Raw genomic sequence first — 18,227 nt, 5'->3', positions numbered from 1 at the left:
CGTGTCACTGTACCCTCTAGTCCTCTCTCTTTCAGACCTGTTGCAAAGTAAGTTGCAGACGTCTGTATACTGTCCCCAAAACGCATATTATTTACTAGAGCTCAATATGTCTTGTTTGTCTTTTGAGGTGAAATGCACGATTCTTAAGTGCTCTTTAAGTCTAAGCTTAATGAGTTTAGACCGACGTGTGCCTGTAAAATCCAGACTCCGGTAAAGACATCGAAGAACATTATCATCACCCCCAGCTGCATACTTTGAACTTAAATTTTGTAGCCATGTATTTTTTCACTTTGAAATCATTTCAGACTTTAAAAATGTTCGAAAAGTAGTGAGTACAAAGAATTCCCATCTGTCCTTTACACAGCTTCCCCATGTTGTAACATCTGACAGAGCCATAGTCCAGGTATCTGTCGGAAAGTTAACGCTGACATGATACTGTAAACAATATACAGACCCAATTTCCATTTTAACCAGTTGTCGCTAATGACCTTTCTCTGCCCCTGGATCCTGCCCAGACTCATACCTGGACTTAGTCACCTTCTCCCCAGTCTGTCATGACCTTGACCCTTTGGAAGAGCATAACGGCCATTAACTCTTTAGAAGAAGTCCCTTAGCCTTGGATCTGTGTCATGTTTTCTCATAGTTAGATTTGAGTTATGCTCTTTGGGCCAGAATCCCACAGGAGTCTGCCTTGGTGCTTCTGGGGCCTCTCGTGAGGCAGCATGTGATGTCAGAAATCTCCCTCCCGGTGGTGCTAACTCTGGTTACTGGTCAAGGCACTCTCTGCCAGACTGCTCTGTGGAGTTCCTACCTTCCCTTCATAGTCCTAAGTGTATTTCAAGGAGACATTTTGAAGCTATGGAAATATCCTGGTTCTTACCATATTTCATCTATTCTAGCATCCATTCAGGAGTCGGCTTTTGAGAAACTTTTTTTTTTTTTTAACATGTCTACTGAACACAGCCAATTTCTCCATTTATTCAGTTATTAATATGGACTCACCGATATTTTACCGTCTGGGCTATAAATCTGTTACTATTATTATTTTATTGTTCAGATTGTTGAGATTTGCCTTTAGGATCCCTTTCAGTTGGCTCCTGTGCCCTTCTGCTCTGATCCCGTTATTGTTTGAGTACTTCTTTATTTAGTGGCACCTCAAGATGTTTCAGGATCATCTTGTACTTCGCTGCTCCAGCCCAGGAATCCACTATTTCTCTAAAGAGCTCTGGTCCCTTTTATTGGAGAATCCCACTTTTTAAAAAACTTGTGTGGTCTCTGACCTGCAGTCATGCTTCTGAATGGCTGTAAATTGTTATATGAGCTTCCAGAGTCTTAAAAAGACAAACTTTGGGGCGCCTGGGTGGCTCAGTTGCTTAAGCGACTGCCTTCGGCTCAGGGCATGATCCTGGAGTCCCAGGATCGAGTCCCGCATAGGGCTCCCTGCTCAGCAGGGGGTCTGCTTCTCTCTCTGACCCTCCTCCCTCTCATGCTCTCTCTCTCTCTCTCTGTCTCTCTCTCAATAAATAAATAAAAATCTTAAAAAAAAAGACAAACTTTACAGGCACTCCGCAGAGCAAAGGGCTGGAGGCCGTGGTGATAGGACACCCAATCCTGAAAGAAAGATGCCTGTCTTACCTGAAGGTGGAGGGCTTTTAGGATCAGCAGTGTTTTGAGGACCTCGTATAAAGCTAGGAGCCCAATCCCTGCCTCCTGGGCGCTTTGAGAGTTGGAAATCTGGCTGCGGTGGTAGCCGCCCAGCTGAGAAACGAGCGCGAAGGGCTCTTGTGCCGTGGAGGGAGGTGCTCGGAAGCAGCAAACAGACGCCTACCTATTGGTGCTCTTCTGGCCGCCCCAGATAAGGACACGGGTTACGGTCAGTAGTGGGACTAGGTGCTATCCTGAGTTCCCTTCCAGTGCTCAAAGGCCTGCAGACACAATGACCTCTCTGATCAATAGCAAAGCAAACCCCTTGCATGTTTGGCTGTGAAGCCTGTTGGCCAGATGTGTCCCAGCAGGCATTGGTGACCCTGTAGGACAGCTATAAAAGGCAGATGCCAAAAAGGATTGACACTTTAAAACCACAGTGTGGCCAGTGCCCTGACATAGTTCCTCCAGGGGTGCAGAACCACTGTGTCCCTGAAGAGCCATCTGTGGGGCTTGGGTGTCCTCTCTCGGCCTTCAGAAGTCACCCCACCCACCAACTTGATCTGGCTTAGGTTGTCATAGCAAGACCTACACTGCCCATCAGTTTTTTATTAAATATGTTGGTAGGGCAATGGGTTCTCCTGCTTATTTTCTAAATTGAAAGTTTTTTATGGACTGTGGGAAAGGTTGGGTTTTGATGGCAGTATCTTTGGTGGCTTGAGGGTCTGTCATTACTTCTAGAATGGTGTCCATGGTAAAATGTGTTGAAAAAATAGGGTGGGAGTCGTGAGGTTAAGTAGAGCAATGTGGTCTTGAAATCATACGGTGACTTTCCCTAGGGATGCCAAAGAGCCAGAGTTTCAGCCAGTAGTGAGCAGTACTGGGGCTTTCCTTGGGGTGAGTAGTCCTAGTGCTGTCTTAGAAGTTGGAGGATGACACGGGAGGGTGTCTGGCCAGCCAGGTGAACACGCCACACAGCACTAAATGAGACCCAGAAGAGCAGAATCCATATCAAGCCCTCAGCTCCTCAAGGACATCGAACAGTTGTAAATCTATGCACACCCAACATCAGAGCACCTAAATACAGTAAGCAGATCCTAACAGATGTGAGGGGGAAGTAGACCACAGTAGAAAAGAGTAGGGGACTTTATTACCCCCACTTTCAGCAGTGGACTGGAGCCACACCAGGGGCTTTTCTGTTTCCATTGGTGAGCAGCCGCTCTGACTAGAGCATGCCTGGAAAACCCAAGACGTGATCTTTGCCATCAGAAAGCTTACCTGCGTGGTCCTCAAAGAGCAAATAAGAATGGAAGAATTGAAAAAATGTTCACGTGGCACAAGAGACTACAGGTCGAGAAGGGGCAAGGTTGTTGAAGGAGGCTGAGCTGTTCTGAAGGGTGCAGGTTCCTAAAGGGGAGGGAGGAGGAGGGAGCTCCTCAGGCAAGGCGGGCCTGTGAGAGCCTGGGTGTCAGGAAACTGAGGCTAGATTAGAAGGCTCTTGGATGCTAAGTCAAGGCCCCTGGATTCCATGCTGTGGAACCTGGGGAGGGTGTTGGCAGTTTGGAAGAGGAGTGGATTGACTACAAGGGAAATGAGTCAGACTAATGACTAGACGTGGGGTTCTGGGGACAAGGACCCAGTTAGGCTACAGAAGATGGCTGTGTGAGCTCTCACAGGGTGAAGGGGTGTGCTGGGTTGGGGATTGGAGTTGACTTTGAGATTGCCAGCTGGGGTGGACCGGGCACAGGGGATGCCCAAGGTTGGGAAGACTTAGTATAAATGAGCTTGTGGAGGTTTCCGAGAGCTTGGACCTGACCTTACCCAGCACAGGTAGGACCTCTGGTAATGACCTATATTAAATACTATGCTTCCTGGGCTAGCTTTGTATTTTTTCAAATTGAAGTAAAAAAATCCAAGCACACACCTAACTATCCCCCTCCTTTTTTTTTTTTTTTTTTTAACCTCAGGTTGACCCCAAAGATTGGCTTTCCATGGAGTGAAATCAGGAACATCTCTTTCAATGACAAAAAGTTCGTCATTAAGCCCATCGACAAGAAGGCGCCTGTAAGTTTCTATGGATTTCAGGCGAGGGGTTACAGTTTTTCATTCTTATAGCCAAATGTGTTTTCAGGATAACCAGATTTCTCTATATGACAAGCACTTGGGGGGAGGGGTATGGAGGGAGTGGGGTAAACGAATTGCCAGCAGGTTACATTGAAGTTCAAGGACCCCTTGAAGTAGAGGTACACGGGGGCCCAGGTGTCCCTCAACAGCTAGATGACTGTGTCCCCTGAGCTTTCAAGTGGTCTTCATTCCTTATGAAGGAAAAGGCAGTTCTGAGTCATTGACCTTTGCCAAATGATAAGCATCTTACGAAATGTTGCATTTCTGGGCTGTGAAATGTTCATGTTCCTGTGGAAAACCAACCTACCTCCAGAAGGTGTACCTGGGGTAAGGGGGCTCACCCCCGCACCTCCCTGGAAGCCAGCTGGGGCACAGACATGATTGCTTACAAGCCTCAAGGGCCAGCATTGGCTTTCAGAGCTGTCTCTGCAGCTTACCCATGTTAGGAAAAGTCAGGCCTGCATCTGGAGCATTGCCGGGCCCTACGGTCCCTCTGTGCCTCACCTTCTCTTCCAAGAATGTTCAACTCTGCTTTCCTCTGACCCCCTCCTGGCCTCTCCAGTGCTCTTTCTGCAGGTGCCTTCTCTTTGGGGCTGATGTGGGAAGTGGCTCCTCACAATGAGGAGGCTGGTGGGGCAGTCTTCCTGGGAGGGCTTGGCTAGAAAAGGGATTTCCATTCCTGGAGTTTGAAGAATCTGGGCTGTGAACTAGTAACTGCAAAGACTGGTGTGTTAACAGAAATTCATTTCAGTTTTATTGATTCTGCTGACATTTAAATTTTTAGCTGATTGCTCAGAAAATTTGACATACATACATACTGTAGTGTGATTGAATGGGTGAGGACTTTGTTTTCTAATCAGAAATCTGATTCTTAAAGAAAAGTGCCATTTGAAGAATAATCTCTTCCTTCTTAGAGGCTGCTATGATTTTTACCAGACTTATAGATTGGAAAGGACTTGGTGTTTTGGTTACGGTGTGGGGCTTAGAGAGGCCAGCGTGGGCTGCAGTTCAGGCCGGGGCCGTCTGGAGCCTTCCGGGGCTGGGGCCCCATGGGGCGAGGGGCACCCCACGTGGAACAGCAAGTGGCATTACTGTCCAAATGCTCCTCCCCACAGGCCAGTTAGTCCGGCGTAAGTGAAAACCAGAACGCTTGACGCTGTTCGTGAAAGTATTTTCTCCTTTACTGAAAACGTCTCCTGCTGTTTGTAAACTCTTGACTTCTACTCCATGGGTAGTTGCACAGTTGTTGACAATTAAAGCAGCATTTAATACAGACTCTGCAGCTCCATGGAAACAGGCCACATTAACATTCAGCACCACAGCCCGGGGGTCACAGTGTACCCACGTTAACGTGGGCCGTGAGATCGGGGCAGCCAGGATAGCAAGAAGATCCTAAGGGTCTTGGCTAGGCTGCTGTCTGCTCACAGGGTGGTGCTCATTTTTCAGAACTTTTTTAGACATGTGACCAACAGAAGCAAGCAGACTGGACTATTTAAGGATTAAGTTGTGTGTGTGTGTTGGCATAAGTTTAGCTTTTGAAAAGCTGCAGAATTTTTCCTAATCTTAAAATTCCAAGCAAAAACAGTTGTAGTGCTTCTGGTTGAATTAGTTGAGCATACTTTTACTAGTTTTATGTGGAGCCATTGATTAAAGAAAACACAAGCTGAGAGAAGCATGTGTTGGTTGTGTACTACGAGTCGAGCTGTATTCTAGGACTGTGTGTGCAGCAGGAACAGAGTGGGCTTCCCACCCTTATAAAGTCTGCATGCTGGTGGAAGAGATGCATGAACACAAGTGATGTGCTTTCTGGCTGTGACTTCCACAGTGCAGCTGTATTTAATCACCCACCAGGATGAGGCGATGAGAGGCGGGGGGCAGTGTGGGGTGGGTCGCGAAAGTATTTTCTCCTTTATTGAAAACGTTCAGATGGTTGGGTCAGGAAGGCCTGACCAAGTGAGCAGAAGTCGTTGTCAGACTCCTGTCGTGGAGGTGGGGGTTCCACACGTGGAGCTGGTTTGAGGGAATGAGTCCCCATGGCCCTGTGCACCTCGCCAGGCTCGCTCTGTTCCTTCCTTCCTCTATGGCATTTCCCGGGTTCAGGCTTTGTACTTGGGGCGGCAGAAAGTCACATTTCCAAGTTTAAACTATCTCCGCAAGATGGACAGGGAAACCCCAAAGGTCCGAGTTGGCTCATAGGTGAGGCTTGGGATTCCTTTTCTCGGGCTGACTTTTGTGGAGGGCACCCCGACGCTGGGCAGTTTCCATGGCAAGCTCACAAATGAGCCATTGTCCTGGCATGCTCCCGATGACCAGGCATTTCCCGTAGAAAAGCCAGTTTCTCCTCCTGCCAGCTTGGATACTGCGGGGATGGGGCCTGAAACACTGAATCCTCTAAGCCTGCCCGGTAGTCCTGTGTGGGGTTAAAACAGCTTTGTCTCCTTCAGAAAAGAGCCTTTTGTTCCTGCGGCCTCATGGAAGCTGGAGAAGGCTCTTGGGCAGCTACCTGTTTAACAGCTTATAAGAACTGCCATATCCCTGGGAGCAGCCCTGCCCTCAGCCCAGGGGAGCCCCAGGGTGGGGCCTGGTGGGAGAGTGTCCTAGAGGCTCCTAAGCTTGTTGTTCGACAACTTTATGGCTACTTTTCCATCTCCTTTTCTCTCGTATTCTTAGGGACTTGGATTCATTTCCATGAGCTTTCCTCTTGCCTCGAGTTTCAGTTTTTAAGATCTGTCTCTGCCAGAGTTTAGACAGCCTGCCCCACATCTCCTCGGTGTTGTGGTTTTGCATTAGGAGGCTTGGGCTGGGTACTCGGACTTAGAAATCCTTAAGTAAATACTGGTTTCAGTTTTTGTTTTTACCCTGAAGCCTGAGACTAGGCAGCCCAGGAAATGGCCTCTGCCTGCTGCTTTCGCTGTCCCCAGCCATGTGCAGGCCTTGTCTTGGGCCCACCGGCTGCGGTGATGTACTTGCAGCGTCTGCCCTTGATGGTTTTTAAACTGACCTTGTTCTAAGGAGGAGTTGGTGCTAATCAGAGTTCCTTTGCAATGCTTAGGAGCCACAGCCAACACCTAACGTGGGTAGCACGTCTGTGTGGCCATAACAAAAGATTGTTTTCTCTTACGTAATAGAGGCGGTGCTTCTCCCCGCTCTGCAGACGCTCCCTGGCAAACGCGATGACTTAATAACGAGTGTGCGAAAGCTCCACCTAGGAACTCCGTGGGCTCGCGGCTTTGACAGTACTGTCTATCCAGCATTTCTGGAACTGATGAGAAAACTGAGAAGCTACGTAGGGCCTTCTGGGGTGTGTTGGTTAGCTCCCTGGCGTGTCCTTTCTGGTTTCAGACGTCGCTGTGGAACACGTCACACTGTTTCTTTGTTTCAGCCACCCTGCCCCTGTTCCAGAGGTCAGAATCTGGATGCCAGGGGCCCCAAGCTGAGAAGAGAAAGGGAAAAAAGAGGAAGCAGACTGGCATTTTATTTTTATTGATTGATTGATTTTTTAAAGATTTTATTTATTCATTTGACAGACACAGCGAAAGCGGGAACACAAGCAGGGGGAGTGGGAGAGGGAGAAGCAGGCTCCCCGCCGAGCAGGGAGCCCGATGCGGGGCTCAATCCCAGGACTCCGGGATCATGACCTGAGCCGAAGGCAGACACTTAACCCACTGAGCCACCCAGGCACCCCGCAGACTGGCATTTTAAAATAACTTTTAACAAGAGTTTCTAAACCCTCTCTCCTCTCCCATCCCCTGCATTAATCGCAGCAGTAGCAAGAACTAGGACGCAAGGCCGTGTGCCGTCCCTGTCCCACGTCGCAGACTTATACAGCCACAGTCCTAAGGTTCTCGGATGCCTTGGTCTGTTCTGTTCAAGAAGGCTCTTCCCTAGGAGGCTCTTCCCTAGCAGTTTTGTCAGGCAGCCAGCAGTCTGTGAGTGAGCCTCCTGTCCCGCTGACAGTGTCTGAGTTAATCCTCGCAGCAGTCCTGTTAGATTACTGTCCTCCCCACCATGCAGCTGAAGGTGTTCAGATTCCAAGGAAGTGACTCGCTCAAGGTCACAGGCTTAGACGTGGCAGTGCTCTGTAAACTCCAGCACCCAGTAAATCCAGGCCATTTGTTGGGTCCCGGGGATAGAGAGATGAATGAACACAGCCCTGCTGTCGGGGGAGGTGCCCGTCCAGGGGAAGGTAGAGACCAAACCAGGTGCATCAGCGGACATGCTGGCTCCCCCGTGGAGCACAGGGGGCACAGGAGGTGTGCTGGTTAAGCCGGAAGCAGGAGCACTCCAGACAGGAGCCTCCGTGCCATCTCCTCGGGTCTGTGGGGTTGGACAGGACATCCCAAGTAGCAGGGCTGCTTTGAGCAACTAAGTTGGCGGGCACGCAAGTGCAGTTCAGATGCACAAGGGGGAGGCGGGGGCTGCGGGGCCGGACTCCGCACACGTGCCCAGCCACGGCGTCAGTACCTGGGCCTGGAGCTAACCAGGCTGGCGTCAGGTGTTCGCTAGCGACCCGATGGATGCACTGGTGGCCGTGTGGGAGGCCAGGGTTGAGGCAGAGGAGACCAGAAGCTCAATTAGAAGTCGCTGCACCTCAGGCAGGACTGGGGGATGGTGGTTCTCTGGCTGGTGGGGCCAGAGGGTGTCAGCCTGAAGACCAGGCAGCGCTGGGCCTCGGTCCCGGGTTTCCCAAGGCTGTAAGACCTCTTGCCTCAGAGAAGCTTTACCGTCCAGCCGGAGAGGTTTCAGGGTGTGTGCACACGCATACCCACAAAGACACACAGTTGCTCTGTTTGTCCCAGAGAATCCAAATCCCATGGCACCAGGAACTTTCTGTCCCGTCATTTGGAGTCAGTGGCTTTTCCTTGAAGTCCCTTTCTGGCCCCGTACTCTGCTACATTTGTCCTTTTAGAAAAGGTCATCTAGAACTTTGTGAATTCGGGTTTGGAAGAAGAAAGCCAAAGGAAAGTGTTCCTCCTGCTTAGAGTCCACCCTGTTCTGTTCTGTAGGACTTCGTGTTCTATGCCCCCCGCCTGCGCATTAACAAGCGGATCCTGCAGCTCTGCATGGGGAATCATGAGCTGTATATGCGCCGCAGGAAGCCCGACACCATTGAGGTGCAGCAGATGAAGGCCCAGGCCCGGGAGGAGAAGCACCAGAAGCAGCTGGAGCGGTGAGTGGGGTGGAGGCCAGCAGGACGGGGCGGTGTTCTCCCAGACTAGATGGCCCTGCCTGCGCTGTTCTCCATCAGAGGCGCCAAGGGAACATAACCTAGCGAACACGGGTGGAGCCTCAGGGGGCGAGGACCTTCAGAAGTTACTGCGTGGGGCCCAAGGACCCGTTCAGGGAGCTGCCTCCTGAGTCCATACCATCTGGAGGTGGGGCCTGCACTGGGCACTGGTGATGCGTGTTGACATGGCAGGTGTCTGCCAGCACCTAAACCTTCCTGCACCGCCCCTCGCCCTGTAACAGGCAGCAGCTAGAGACCGAGAAGAAGAGGAGAGAGACCGTGGAGAGAGAGAAGGAGCAGATGATGCGGGAGAAGGAGGAGCTGATGCTCAGGCTGCAGGACTACGAGCAGAAAACCAAGAAGGCAGAGAAAGGTGGGTTTGTGCCCAGTGCTTATGCATGCAGGGGTGCATTCCGCAGCGAGGAGTAGATGGACCGTCAGCACACCCACAGCCAGGAACGTCTCAGCTTAACACAGCACCCACAGGAGAGACTCGAGGCTGAGAGCTGACCATGGGTGTTTGGATTAGAAGATAATCTTTTGATTATCTTGATACTTTTGATGCTGTGCTGGTTCTGTGCTAAATGCTTTATGCACATTTTTAAATTTTCCCTCACTCCTTTGAGGTTAGTACTGAGTCATCCCCATATTCCTGATGACGATGTTAAGGTTTAGCAGGGAAATTAATCTGCCTGACGTCGCACAGCCAGTGAGTGCCCAAACCATGCTACGATGCCTCCTGTCTTATAAACTAAAAACTGGGCGAGTGGTATGGTTTCTGCATGTCTGCCAACCTACTCCAGCCCTGGCCAGGGGAGGGGGAAACCCTCCCTAGCAGTTTCTAACTGCCGCAAGGATGTTGTCTATGTGCACAACAGGGAACGCACCGCAGTGGGCTTTCCTCTGTGTCCGTAGAAGCAGAGGCCCCCCATGCAGTGCTTTGTAGCTTGTGCTGTGAGTCCCACCCTGGACCCCATGCCAGGCATCCAGGCTGGGAATTCAGGGCCCTGTGCTCTCTCCAGAACTCTCAGACCAGATTCAGAGAGCCCTGCAGCTGGAGGAGGAGAGGCAGCGTGCCCAGGAGGCAGCTGAGCGCCTGGAGGCAGACCGCATGGCCGCTGTGCGGGCCAAGGAGGAGCTGCAGAAGCAGGCCGCAGATCAGATGAAGAGCCAGGAGCAGCTGGTAGGGCTCCCGGAGTCGCACGGTGCTGAATTACCGAGAGGCTGCCCCGGGGGGCCAAAAAGTGACACCTGCCTTATAATGGTGTCGGGGACTGTAAGATGATCTGCTCGAGGGAGAAAAAAGCCTGGTGGGAGGGGCTGTGCTGGTGGTGGGGCCTCAGGCGGCCCTGGTGCAGCAGTCCGGGGGGCCAGACATGGAGGCATGGTCTTGAGGACACCATGGGTGGGCAGCCATGGGCACTGCTGACTGGGGAGGAGGTGGGGACGAGGCCCAGCACCAAAATATGTGGCTGTCCATTTGCAAAAGGGCTCTCCCCAAAGACCCCAGAAATCATTTCCGCTTCGTGCCCTTCACCAGGCCGCAGAGCTAGCCGAGTACACAGCCAAGATCGCCCTCTTGGAGGAGGCCCGGCGGCGCAAGGAGGACGAGGTCGAGGAGTGGCAGCACAGGGTGAGTCTGCAGGTGCAGGCGCTCGGGCGGGGAAGACAGCCTGGGGCCAGGCTGGGGGGTCGCATAGGAAGGCTCGGGATGTTGTGCAATGTTCTGCCAATCCCAGCTGTGCTGCTTAGGCTGAAATCCCCATAGGAATGGGCTGCTCTGTGCACTGGGGAATCCACTGTTGGATTAGCAGGGAACAAGGAGCCTCTTGTTCATTTGCACCCACTTGTTCTGGCCACCCCAAGCTGTTGAGCCCCATCAGGCAGCCCCCATCAGGAGCTAGCTTTAAATCTGGTCACGTGGGTGCTCCCAGCGACAGGCCACAGCACCTCAAACAAGACCTCCTACCTCTCCTGACCACTGGTGTATGCAGCATGGCACCATGGAAAGATCTGGAATTGGAGGTGTCGAGACCAGGGACAAGGCTTCCAACTCTGCTCTCATCCACTGTGTATGGGGCAAGTGTCCTGATCTCTCTGAGCCCCCGTTTCCTTGTTAGAGATGAGGAGTAATAGCTACCCTATAAGGTTGCTCTCAGGACCACCCTGCGGAGAGGTTGAATAAACTGTAGCTGTAATAGGGAGACCCATGTTCCAGTGCAGTGTCCAGAGAGCCTTTCTCTCCAGCTGAGCCCCCACGCCCACCGGGAAAGCACGGTCCCCAGGGGAGTTTGGATATGTTCAGTGTAGAGCTCTGCCAAGCTGTGGCAGCCCCCCACCCCTCCCACCTGTCCTTGCCCATGCTTCCCCATCTGCACTGGCCCCTTCTGGGGACACCTGGGGCCTCTCCTCACCCCTCTTAAGCCCCGCCCCCTGAACACAGGCTGTGTGCAAAAGACTTCGTTCCGTCCTTAGGTTTTTGGAGAAAGTGTTCATTGAGAAAAGCTGGTTGCAGAACAAGTTCAAACTAAGCTCATCTCCGGGGTTGGAATGGCGGTGAGGTGGGCATGACTGGGGATGTGTACCCAAGAGAAGTTGCTGGAAGGCTCAGGGGTCACAGCAGGTAGGAAAGTGCTTGAGCACTGTGCCAGGCAGCAAGGAGCCTGATAAATAGTGGCCACACAAGGAAAGAGAATAAGGCTGTACTCTAAAACGGGATAGTGGCATTTTCTCGTGGCTGGAGGATTTTTGTTTAATAATTTCCTTTTTTTTTTTTCTTCAAAAACACCTACAGTGAACATACACTAGAATTAGAGACAGAAAAAAAAAGTTATGGTTCTTTAAAACGTCCCTGACATGACCTTCCCTCTTTGTGCCGAGAGCACAGCTGAGAACTGATCACAGGATCCAGAGCCCCGGACTCGGAAGAAGTGGGGCAGATCCTGCGTGGGGATGCTTTCTCCTCAGCCACGCCCCCCCCCCGCCGAGGGCGCACGCGTCCAGCCCGCCCGGGAGAAGGCAGGGGACTGGTGAGAGAAGGTGCCGAAGCCTTCTCGTCATTGAAAAGGGGCTTCCCCCGAAAATGGTCTAAACACTGGGTTCTGTGTACGGATTGCTTTCAAAGGCTAAAGAAGCCCAAGATGACCTGGTGAAGACCAAGGAGGAGCTGCACCTAGTGATGACAGCCCCCCCGCCCCCACCGCCCCCCGTGTATGAGCCGGTGAGCTACCACGTGCAGGACAACCTGCAGGACGAGGGCACGGAGTACACGGGTTATAGCGCCGAGCTCTCCAGCGAGGGCATCCTGGATGACCGCAATGAGGAGAAGCGCATCACCGAGGCCGAGAAGAACGAGCGGGTGCAGCGGCAGCTGATGGTGAGGGCGCCGGGGTGGGGGCGGCCCGGGCAGGGGTCGGGGGGAGCCGTCCCACCCAGCTCCCCGCTGCTCCCGGGCCACACCTGACACGAGCTGCTTCCCCTTGCAGACCCTGACCAGTGAGCTGTCCCAGGCCAGAGATGAGAACAAAAGGACCCACAACGACATCATCCACAACGAGAACATGCGGCAAGGCCGGGACAAGTACAAGACGCTGCGGCAGATCCGGCAGGGCAACACCAAGCAGCGGATCGACGAGTTCGAGGCCATGTGAGGCCTGGCCAGGACTGGGGCCCGGGGCGGGCGGGGGTCGCGGTCCATCTCTGAAGCTGGTGTTTGTAGTTCTTTGAATCTAGGACCCCCACCTCCCCCCCACCCCCCGTCATATTCCAGTTCCTTTAAAAAGAGAGTAGTTATTGCAGTGGGACTATTCTGGGGCTGGGGTCACTGGAAGCTTCCCTAGTTTATTTTTCCCAATTGTATCATAGTGCCAAACAGGCCTGATTTTTTTTATTGCTGTTATTGAATCGCTTCCTGTTTGTGCTTGCAGCAGGACTGACTGAATTAGGAACGATGCCTGTAAGTCTGAGTAACAAACTTGATGCTGGTACGTGAGACACGAGGGTCAGCGTCAGTAAAACCACATCGTGGCTTCTAGTCCGTGCCATACTTTCTTCTGCATTTGAAATTAGCTCAGATTTTGATTTCCATGAAGGATCCATCTTTGTGTATTTATGTTTTGAGAGGTGAAAATTCTTTTGAAGACAGTCTAAAGCACTCACACACACATGCACACAGTGATTTTTCTTCTCTGCTCCTTCAGTTCAGGATCAATAGTGCAGGGAGGACACTCCGGCCTTGGATAAACTTCTGTTGGTTTTGGGGGGTTTTCTTTTTTTTGCTTAACAGAGGGCCACATTGTTGGACTCACACCTAATTAATGATCAGCTGTAGAGAAGAGTATTTATATATAAGTGACAATATGGGTTTGTAACATTAGTTTAAAAAAGGGAAAGTTTCATTCTGTATATTTTGTTACCTTTTACAGAATAAAAGAATTACGTATTAAAAACCCTGTTACCATGGCACTTGATCTGACGTGAGGGCAGTAAGGAGGTGGCTTAACCGCTGTAATCACATCTGTAAAAATGACTTTTTTTTTTTTTTACTTTGAGTGCCCTTGTGCCTGTCTTGTGCCTGTAACTGCGCATTTCAGTTTTCTCTCCGAGCTTCCTTGAAAAAGACACATGCTGTTTGGCTCATCCAGACTCCCGCTATAGAGGGACTCTTCCCACCTGGTATTGTCTGTTTCCACAAGAAGAACCTGCTCTGACCTCGCCAGTTCTCTCCCGCGTCCTTGAAAATCTGTCGAAATGTCAGCTCTCACACTCCACCGGCTCGTCGTCCTGCTCGGGTGGGAGCCGTGTGCAGGTGAGCCCTGCGCCCCAGACCTGAGAAATAAAAGCTGTGCAAGATGAGAGGCGGCCATGGCTGTGTACGGGCGTGCGTCGGGGGCACGGGGTGCCCCTCCGGAAAGCAGAACCGGGCTCTAGTTGTCCTTCAAATGCATATAACAAGGCAGGGCGTTTATTGAAACGTTTATTGAAATCTGGCCGTTTTCCACGTGTCTCAGAGCACAGAAAACCAAACAGACCTATTGATACAATAGCAACAAGTGCTGTACACAGGGATGTGGAAGAACGTGCAGGCTCCGGGACAGCGCTGCCCACGGCGAGTGTCCCTGCCCACGGCCTCAGCTAACCGTCAGGCCTGCAGCACTAAACTCTCACCACAGACTGGAACCCTGGCTTCAGTGCAGGATGAGTGTCAGGTCTGTCCACAGATTGGGGCTAGAAAGAACTTTCTGCCACTGACGCTCTGACGGTGAGCCTGAGTCCTCACCACCAGCTCCGGCTTCCTCTGTGATGGGAGTGAAGTGACTAATTAGTAATAGGTGATACGCATAACCCCTTAACAGCCCTCTTCTCAGCTTTTTAAAATGAGGACCAACTTTTTTAAAAAGTGTTTTTAACCTCCAGACCACATGAAAATGCCAACCACTGCTGAGGAAGAGCAAGACCACCTCCACCCCAACACCATACTCAGAGCTGGACACACTCAGGCATTCATTCCTAAATACTGTGCAGCCTCAAGAGCCCAAAGCTGCCTTCTTCCCCATAGTTTGAGAGGAGAAGACATGTTTGCGGGGGGGGGGTGTCTTCAAGAAGGGGACTCGACAGTCTTAACACATTACGATGGGTGTGCTTTGGTGGGGTGGCCTCAGACCGGGGGCCAGATTTGCAGGCAGACAGGACGCCCTTATAGGAAGGGGAGGGTGTGTCCGTGGACAATATTCCTTCTATGTTTAAAGATCTACCCGTTTATTTTAGAAGGAGAGCACAAGCTGGGGGAGGGGCAGAGGGAGACAAGCGGACCCAGGGCTGGATACCAGGACCCTGAGATCAGGATCTGCGCTGAAATCAAGAGTTGACGCTCAACCGACTGAGCCACCCACAGGCGTCTCGGGACAATGTTCCTTTTCGTGGAACAGTGAATCTGGTTCAGAGGTCCTAGAGGTGTGTGCCCGTACTTTTGGTTGGCACAGTGAGGGGCACCACTGGAGGGGCCAGGGTGTGCAGCCCTCCCCACGAAGGGCTGTCCCCCACACTACGCCACCAGCACCCCAGTTGAGCAATGCTGAGAAGCACTGCCCTTTTGTCCCACTCCCTCTGTTTGGATTAAGGTATTTTCCTTGAAGAAGTTAATCCTTTTATGACTGATGCCGGAAACAAAGCAAATACTGTACCCAGCCCATTTTGAGGCCTGTAATTTTTGTTCCTTTAGCAGATCTAAATCTGATATAAATTGTTGAAATACTTGGCTGTATTACCGCTCCCTTGCAGAGTAAGAACTAGATGTCGCAATCTCCATTTAACAGTGAGGCCATTTCCAAGCTAGTTACATCACCTGCCAATGTGGAAGCATAATGGGCTTTTTAGTGGTCACCGTGTAAGATCTTCGCTAAGGATAAAGCATACTACTTAGGCCCAATAAATCTCTCAGACTTACTAGAACCGAGCCAGGCTTCCCCCAGCAAGCGGTCGTTCACACCAAAGATGGCCTGGTCCCAGACGGTTAATGCCAGGCTTGACTGTCTCAGCTGGGAAGGGCTCACGCCATTGAACACGAAGGAGTGCTTCCACTGGGGACAAGCTTGCTTCTTCGCAACTGGGGACTTCAGTTTCAGTTTGTGTTGGTCTGGCAGAGTGAGACAGCTGCAGGAGGGAGAGACACTGGCTCTGGACTGCCGGCCCAGCCTCCGCCCCTGGCGGCGCCGGCCATCGTGAGACCAAGGGCTAGATCCGCCCCCAAAGAAAAATGCCAAGCCGGGAGCAAGAACGTGAATCGCAAGATTGGCCACGTGACCTCTCGCTAGGATGTTCCAGAGTTAGGGCTGAATTCTGCACCAGATGCGAAGGGTCCTTTGGGATTCCAGGCCACATGGCCCTTGCCTTAATCCCCCTCCTTGGGAGGCCGACCACCAGGCAAAGCATGGCTTTTACACTTGCTACCCAGGGACCAGGACTCTGCACACATACTCTCTCATTTTAACCCAGTTCTCAGGAGACAAGTTCAGAAGGGCCACGTAACTTGCCCAAGGTCCTACGATAATGGCAGCTTGAGGACAGGAACACAGATCTTGGCATGGTAAGCCAGTGTTTCCCATTATGTCCCTGACCCAGGGATGCAGCAATTCTGTATAATAATTAATGGTGTTTGCTTTGCTTTTGGACACACCGACACACTGGTAGTGACTAAGAATGACAAAAGCAGAGCCCACCTGACTGTTAATCCAAGAGATGGGAAGGCAAGGGAATAGTACCAACCACACTGCTTTTTCCAAGCTGTTTGAGTCAGAAAATGCTGATGTAACAAGAACCAATAAAATACGGGTTTCAGGTTAAAATACAGTGTTCCACATCTAGCCTCAACAGGTCCAAATCCCATGAATTCTTGGAAATCAGTCTTGAACACATTACGTTGGATTTTCACGGGAAAGCTAAAATACAAGTTCAGAATGGCTTACACTTCCTGGTGTTTGCTGGAGTTTCTAAGACCATGCCACATGCATGTACAGATTATCAGTAAACAATTGATTAAATACTTACCCCTTAACAAATGAGTTTAGGGTACCATCTGACCGCACGGGCAAATTCTTGGCTCCCAGCACGACCAAACAAAGCTGACCGTTCGGGGATGGCCAATCTGTCCCTGGAAGAAAAGCCGGCATTTGCTGTGAGCCCTACTTCACAGAGCATCAATGCCACCACCCCAAATCTGAAAGCTCAGCGGGAGGGTGTGTGACGGCCTGGAGAGCCCAAGACAGCAGACGGGAAGAGGAGCGTATCCAGGTGGGAAGGCTCAGCTGGCCCTGCAAATGTGCCGTCCCACTGCAAGCCAGCACGGTGACAGAAGGAAGGGCTCACTAAAATCCTGGGACGCTACAAAGATAAGAAAGGGATCCAAGGAGAGGAAGGATGCAGAGGTTGCAGTCAAGTGCGGGCAGTGGTTTTGGGGAAAGTAAGGGCCCTAAGACTTGGGTTCTAGGGCGCTGGCAATGACTGCAGATGCCGGTGGCCCTGTGAGCTCTGGAAGCAGACTTTTCCCTCTTCAGGCAAATAAGAGACCGCTAACTACATGACAGAATTATGTGTTCTTTCTTCACCCTCCTCTCTCTGTACGCTCCACTTTATTTCACTTAGTTAGACCTCCCATAAGGTCCTCGAGAGCCTGTCCTTGATGCCTTCTCTTGCTGGGCAACAGCTCACAGAACTTGGGAGCAGGGGTGCATTCACTGGGCCCTGCAGGCCCCAGCACCTCGAGATGCACTCTTGGTTCCCAAGGAGCCACACTCCCAACTGTAACGCAGGTGGGCATAGGAGCATTCCCTCTCCCAGAGGGGCGGCAGTGGGACGGTTCACACCAGGGAGACGGTCCGCGCCAGCCCCCTGGGAGGAAAGCCCCAGAGCTGGTGTCCTAAGAGCCATCCCTGTGCAGTGGGCATCAGAGGCCTGGCCTGCTCTGCTTCCTCATTTCCCTTCCAAACCACAGGTTCCAAGAATCCATGTTCCACGCTGAGCTTCACAGATCTTGGAAAGTTACTGGAGCATTGCAGGATTAGTGGGTGGCAGAAGGGAAGTCCTCAACCCACCTGCTGCTCCAGGCTTTGGAAACAGTGACCGATGAACAGTCATGGGGCTGGAGGCCACCTACCTTCTTGGGCCTCCTGGAGCTTTCTGGGCCCTGCAGGGAAGACCAGTTTGGCCCGGACTGCAAGTTCTCCATTACTGGGAAGAATGCTGTCTTCAAGTTTCTCTGCCTGGGGGCAAGAGACAGAACTCAAGAGGCAGGATTTCTCAGCCCCCAGAACCTTCTGGGCTCCTCTGATTGCCCCAGCTCTGTCCATAAGTGCCCCACCTCCAGCTCCCCCCCCCCCCACTCACCCCTGCAAAGCCTCTGCAGGCTGGGGAGTGCCCTGGGGTGGAGTGGACAGGCCCATGGCAGGGCTGGTCACTCTTCCATCTGTGGTGACTCTCCATTCCCACCCCATGCCTTGAGGAGGTGAGAGGGCTCAAAGGCCCTGGCACGTTCCCACAGGATAGTCCTCAGAAAACCTACACACAGCCAGAGTGTGAAGAAAGGGGATAAAGCTGAGCCCCTCTAGGTCAGTGGACTCGGCGAGGACTCCTAGGAGAGGCGGGGCCGGCCCGTCTACTCCGCAGTGTCTCTTCATGGGCTCCTGGCTGCCTCCCCAGAAGGAGGCTGGCCCTCGGGTGCCAGACGAGATAAAGCTGC

General features: G+C 52.0%; 2 protein-coding genes across 2 annotated transcripts in view; one reads left to right on the top strand and one right to left on the bottom strand.

Annotated features, from left to right (window-relative positions):
- EZR (ezrin) overlaps positions 1–13,849 on the top strand; it is a 52,527-nt gene extending 38,678 nt beyond the window's left edge. The window contains exons 8-14 of the mRNA XM_045865828.3: positions 3,612–3,708; positions 8,775–8,938; positions 9,238–9,368; positions 10,018–10,178; positions 10,536–10,628; positions 12,120–12,371; positions 12,481–13,849. Coding sequence (XP_045721784.1) covers positions 3,612–3,708; positions 8,775–8,938; positions 9,238–9,368; positions 10,018–10,178; positions 10,536–10,628; positions 12,120–12,371; positions 12,481–12,645 — 1,063 coding nt within the window. The 3' untranslated portion in view covers positions 12,646–13,849. The remainder of the gene's footprint in view (positions 1–3,611; positions 3,709–8,774; positions 8,939–9,237; positions 9,369–10,017; positions 10,179–10,535; positions 10,629–12,119; positions 12,372–12,480) is intronic.
- Positions 13,259–18,227, bottom strand: part of SYTL3 (synaptotagmin like 3) — a 94,650-nt gene continuing 89,681 nt past the window's right edge. The window contains exons 16-19 of the mRNA XM_045865830.3: positions 17,646–17,751; positions 16,541–16,643; positions 15,441–15,646; positions 13,259–14,291 (exon numbers count right to left, since the gene is read on the bottom strand). Of these exons, the coding sequence (XP_045721786.1) occupies positions 14,182–14,291; positions 15,441–15,646; positions 16,541–16,643; positions 17,646–17,751 (525 nt within the window). The 3' untranslated portion in view covers positions 13,259–14,181. The remainder of the gene's footprint in view (positions 14,292–15,440; positions 15,647–16,540; positions 16,644–17,645; positions 17,752–18,227) is intronic.

This window comes from Mirounga angustirostris, unplaced genomic scaffold (genome assembly GCF_029215605.1).
Source record: "Mirounga angustirostris isolate CCGP_5_RB_7025 unplaced genomic scaffold, mMirAng1.0.hap1 SCAF_8, whole genome shotgun sequence".
NCBI lineage: Eukaryota > Metazoa > Chordata > Mammalia > Carnivora > Phocidae > Mirounga > Mirounga angustirostris.
The sequence above is the reverse complement of the archived record's forward strand: the minus strand, read 5'-3'. Positions and strand labels throughout refer to the sequence as shown.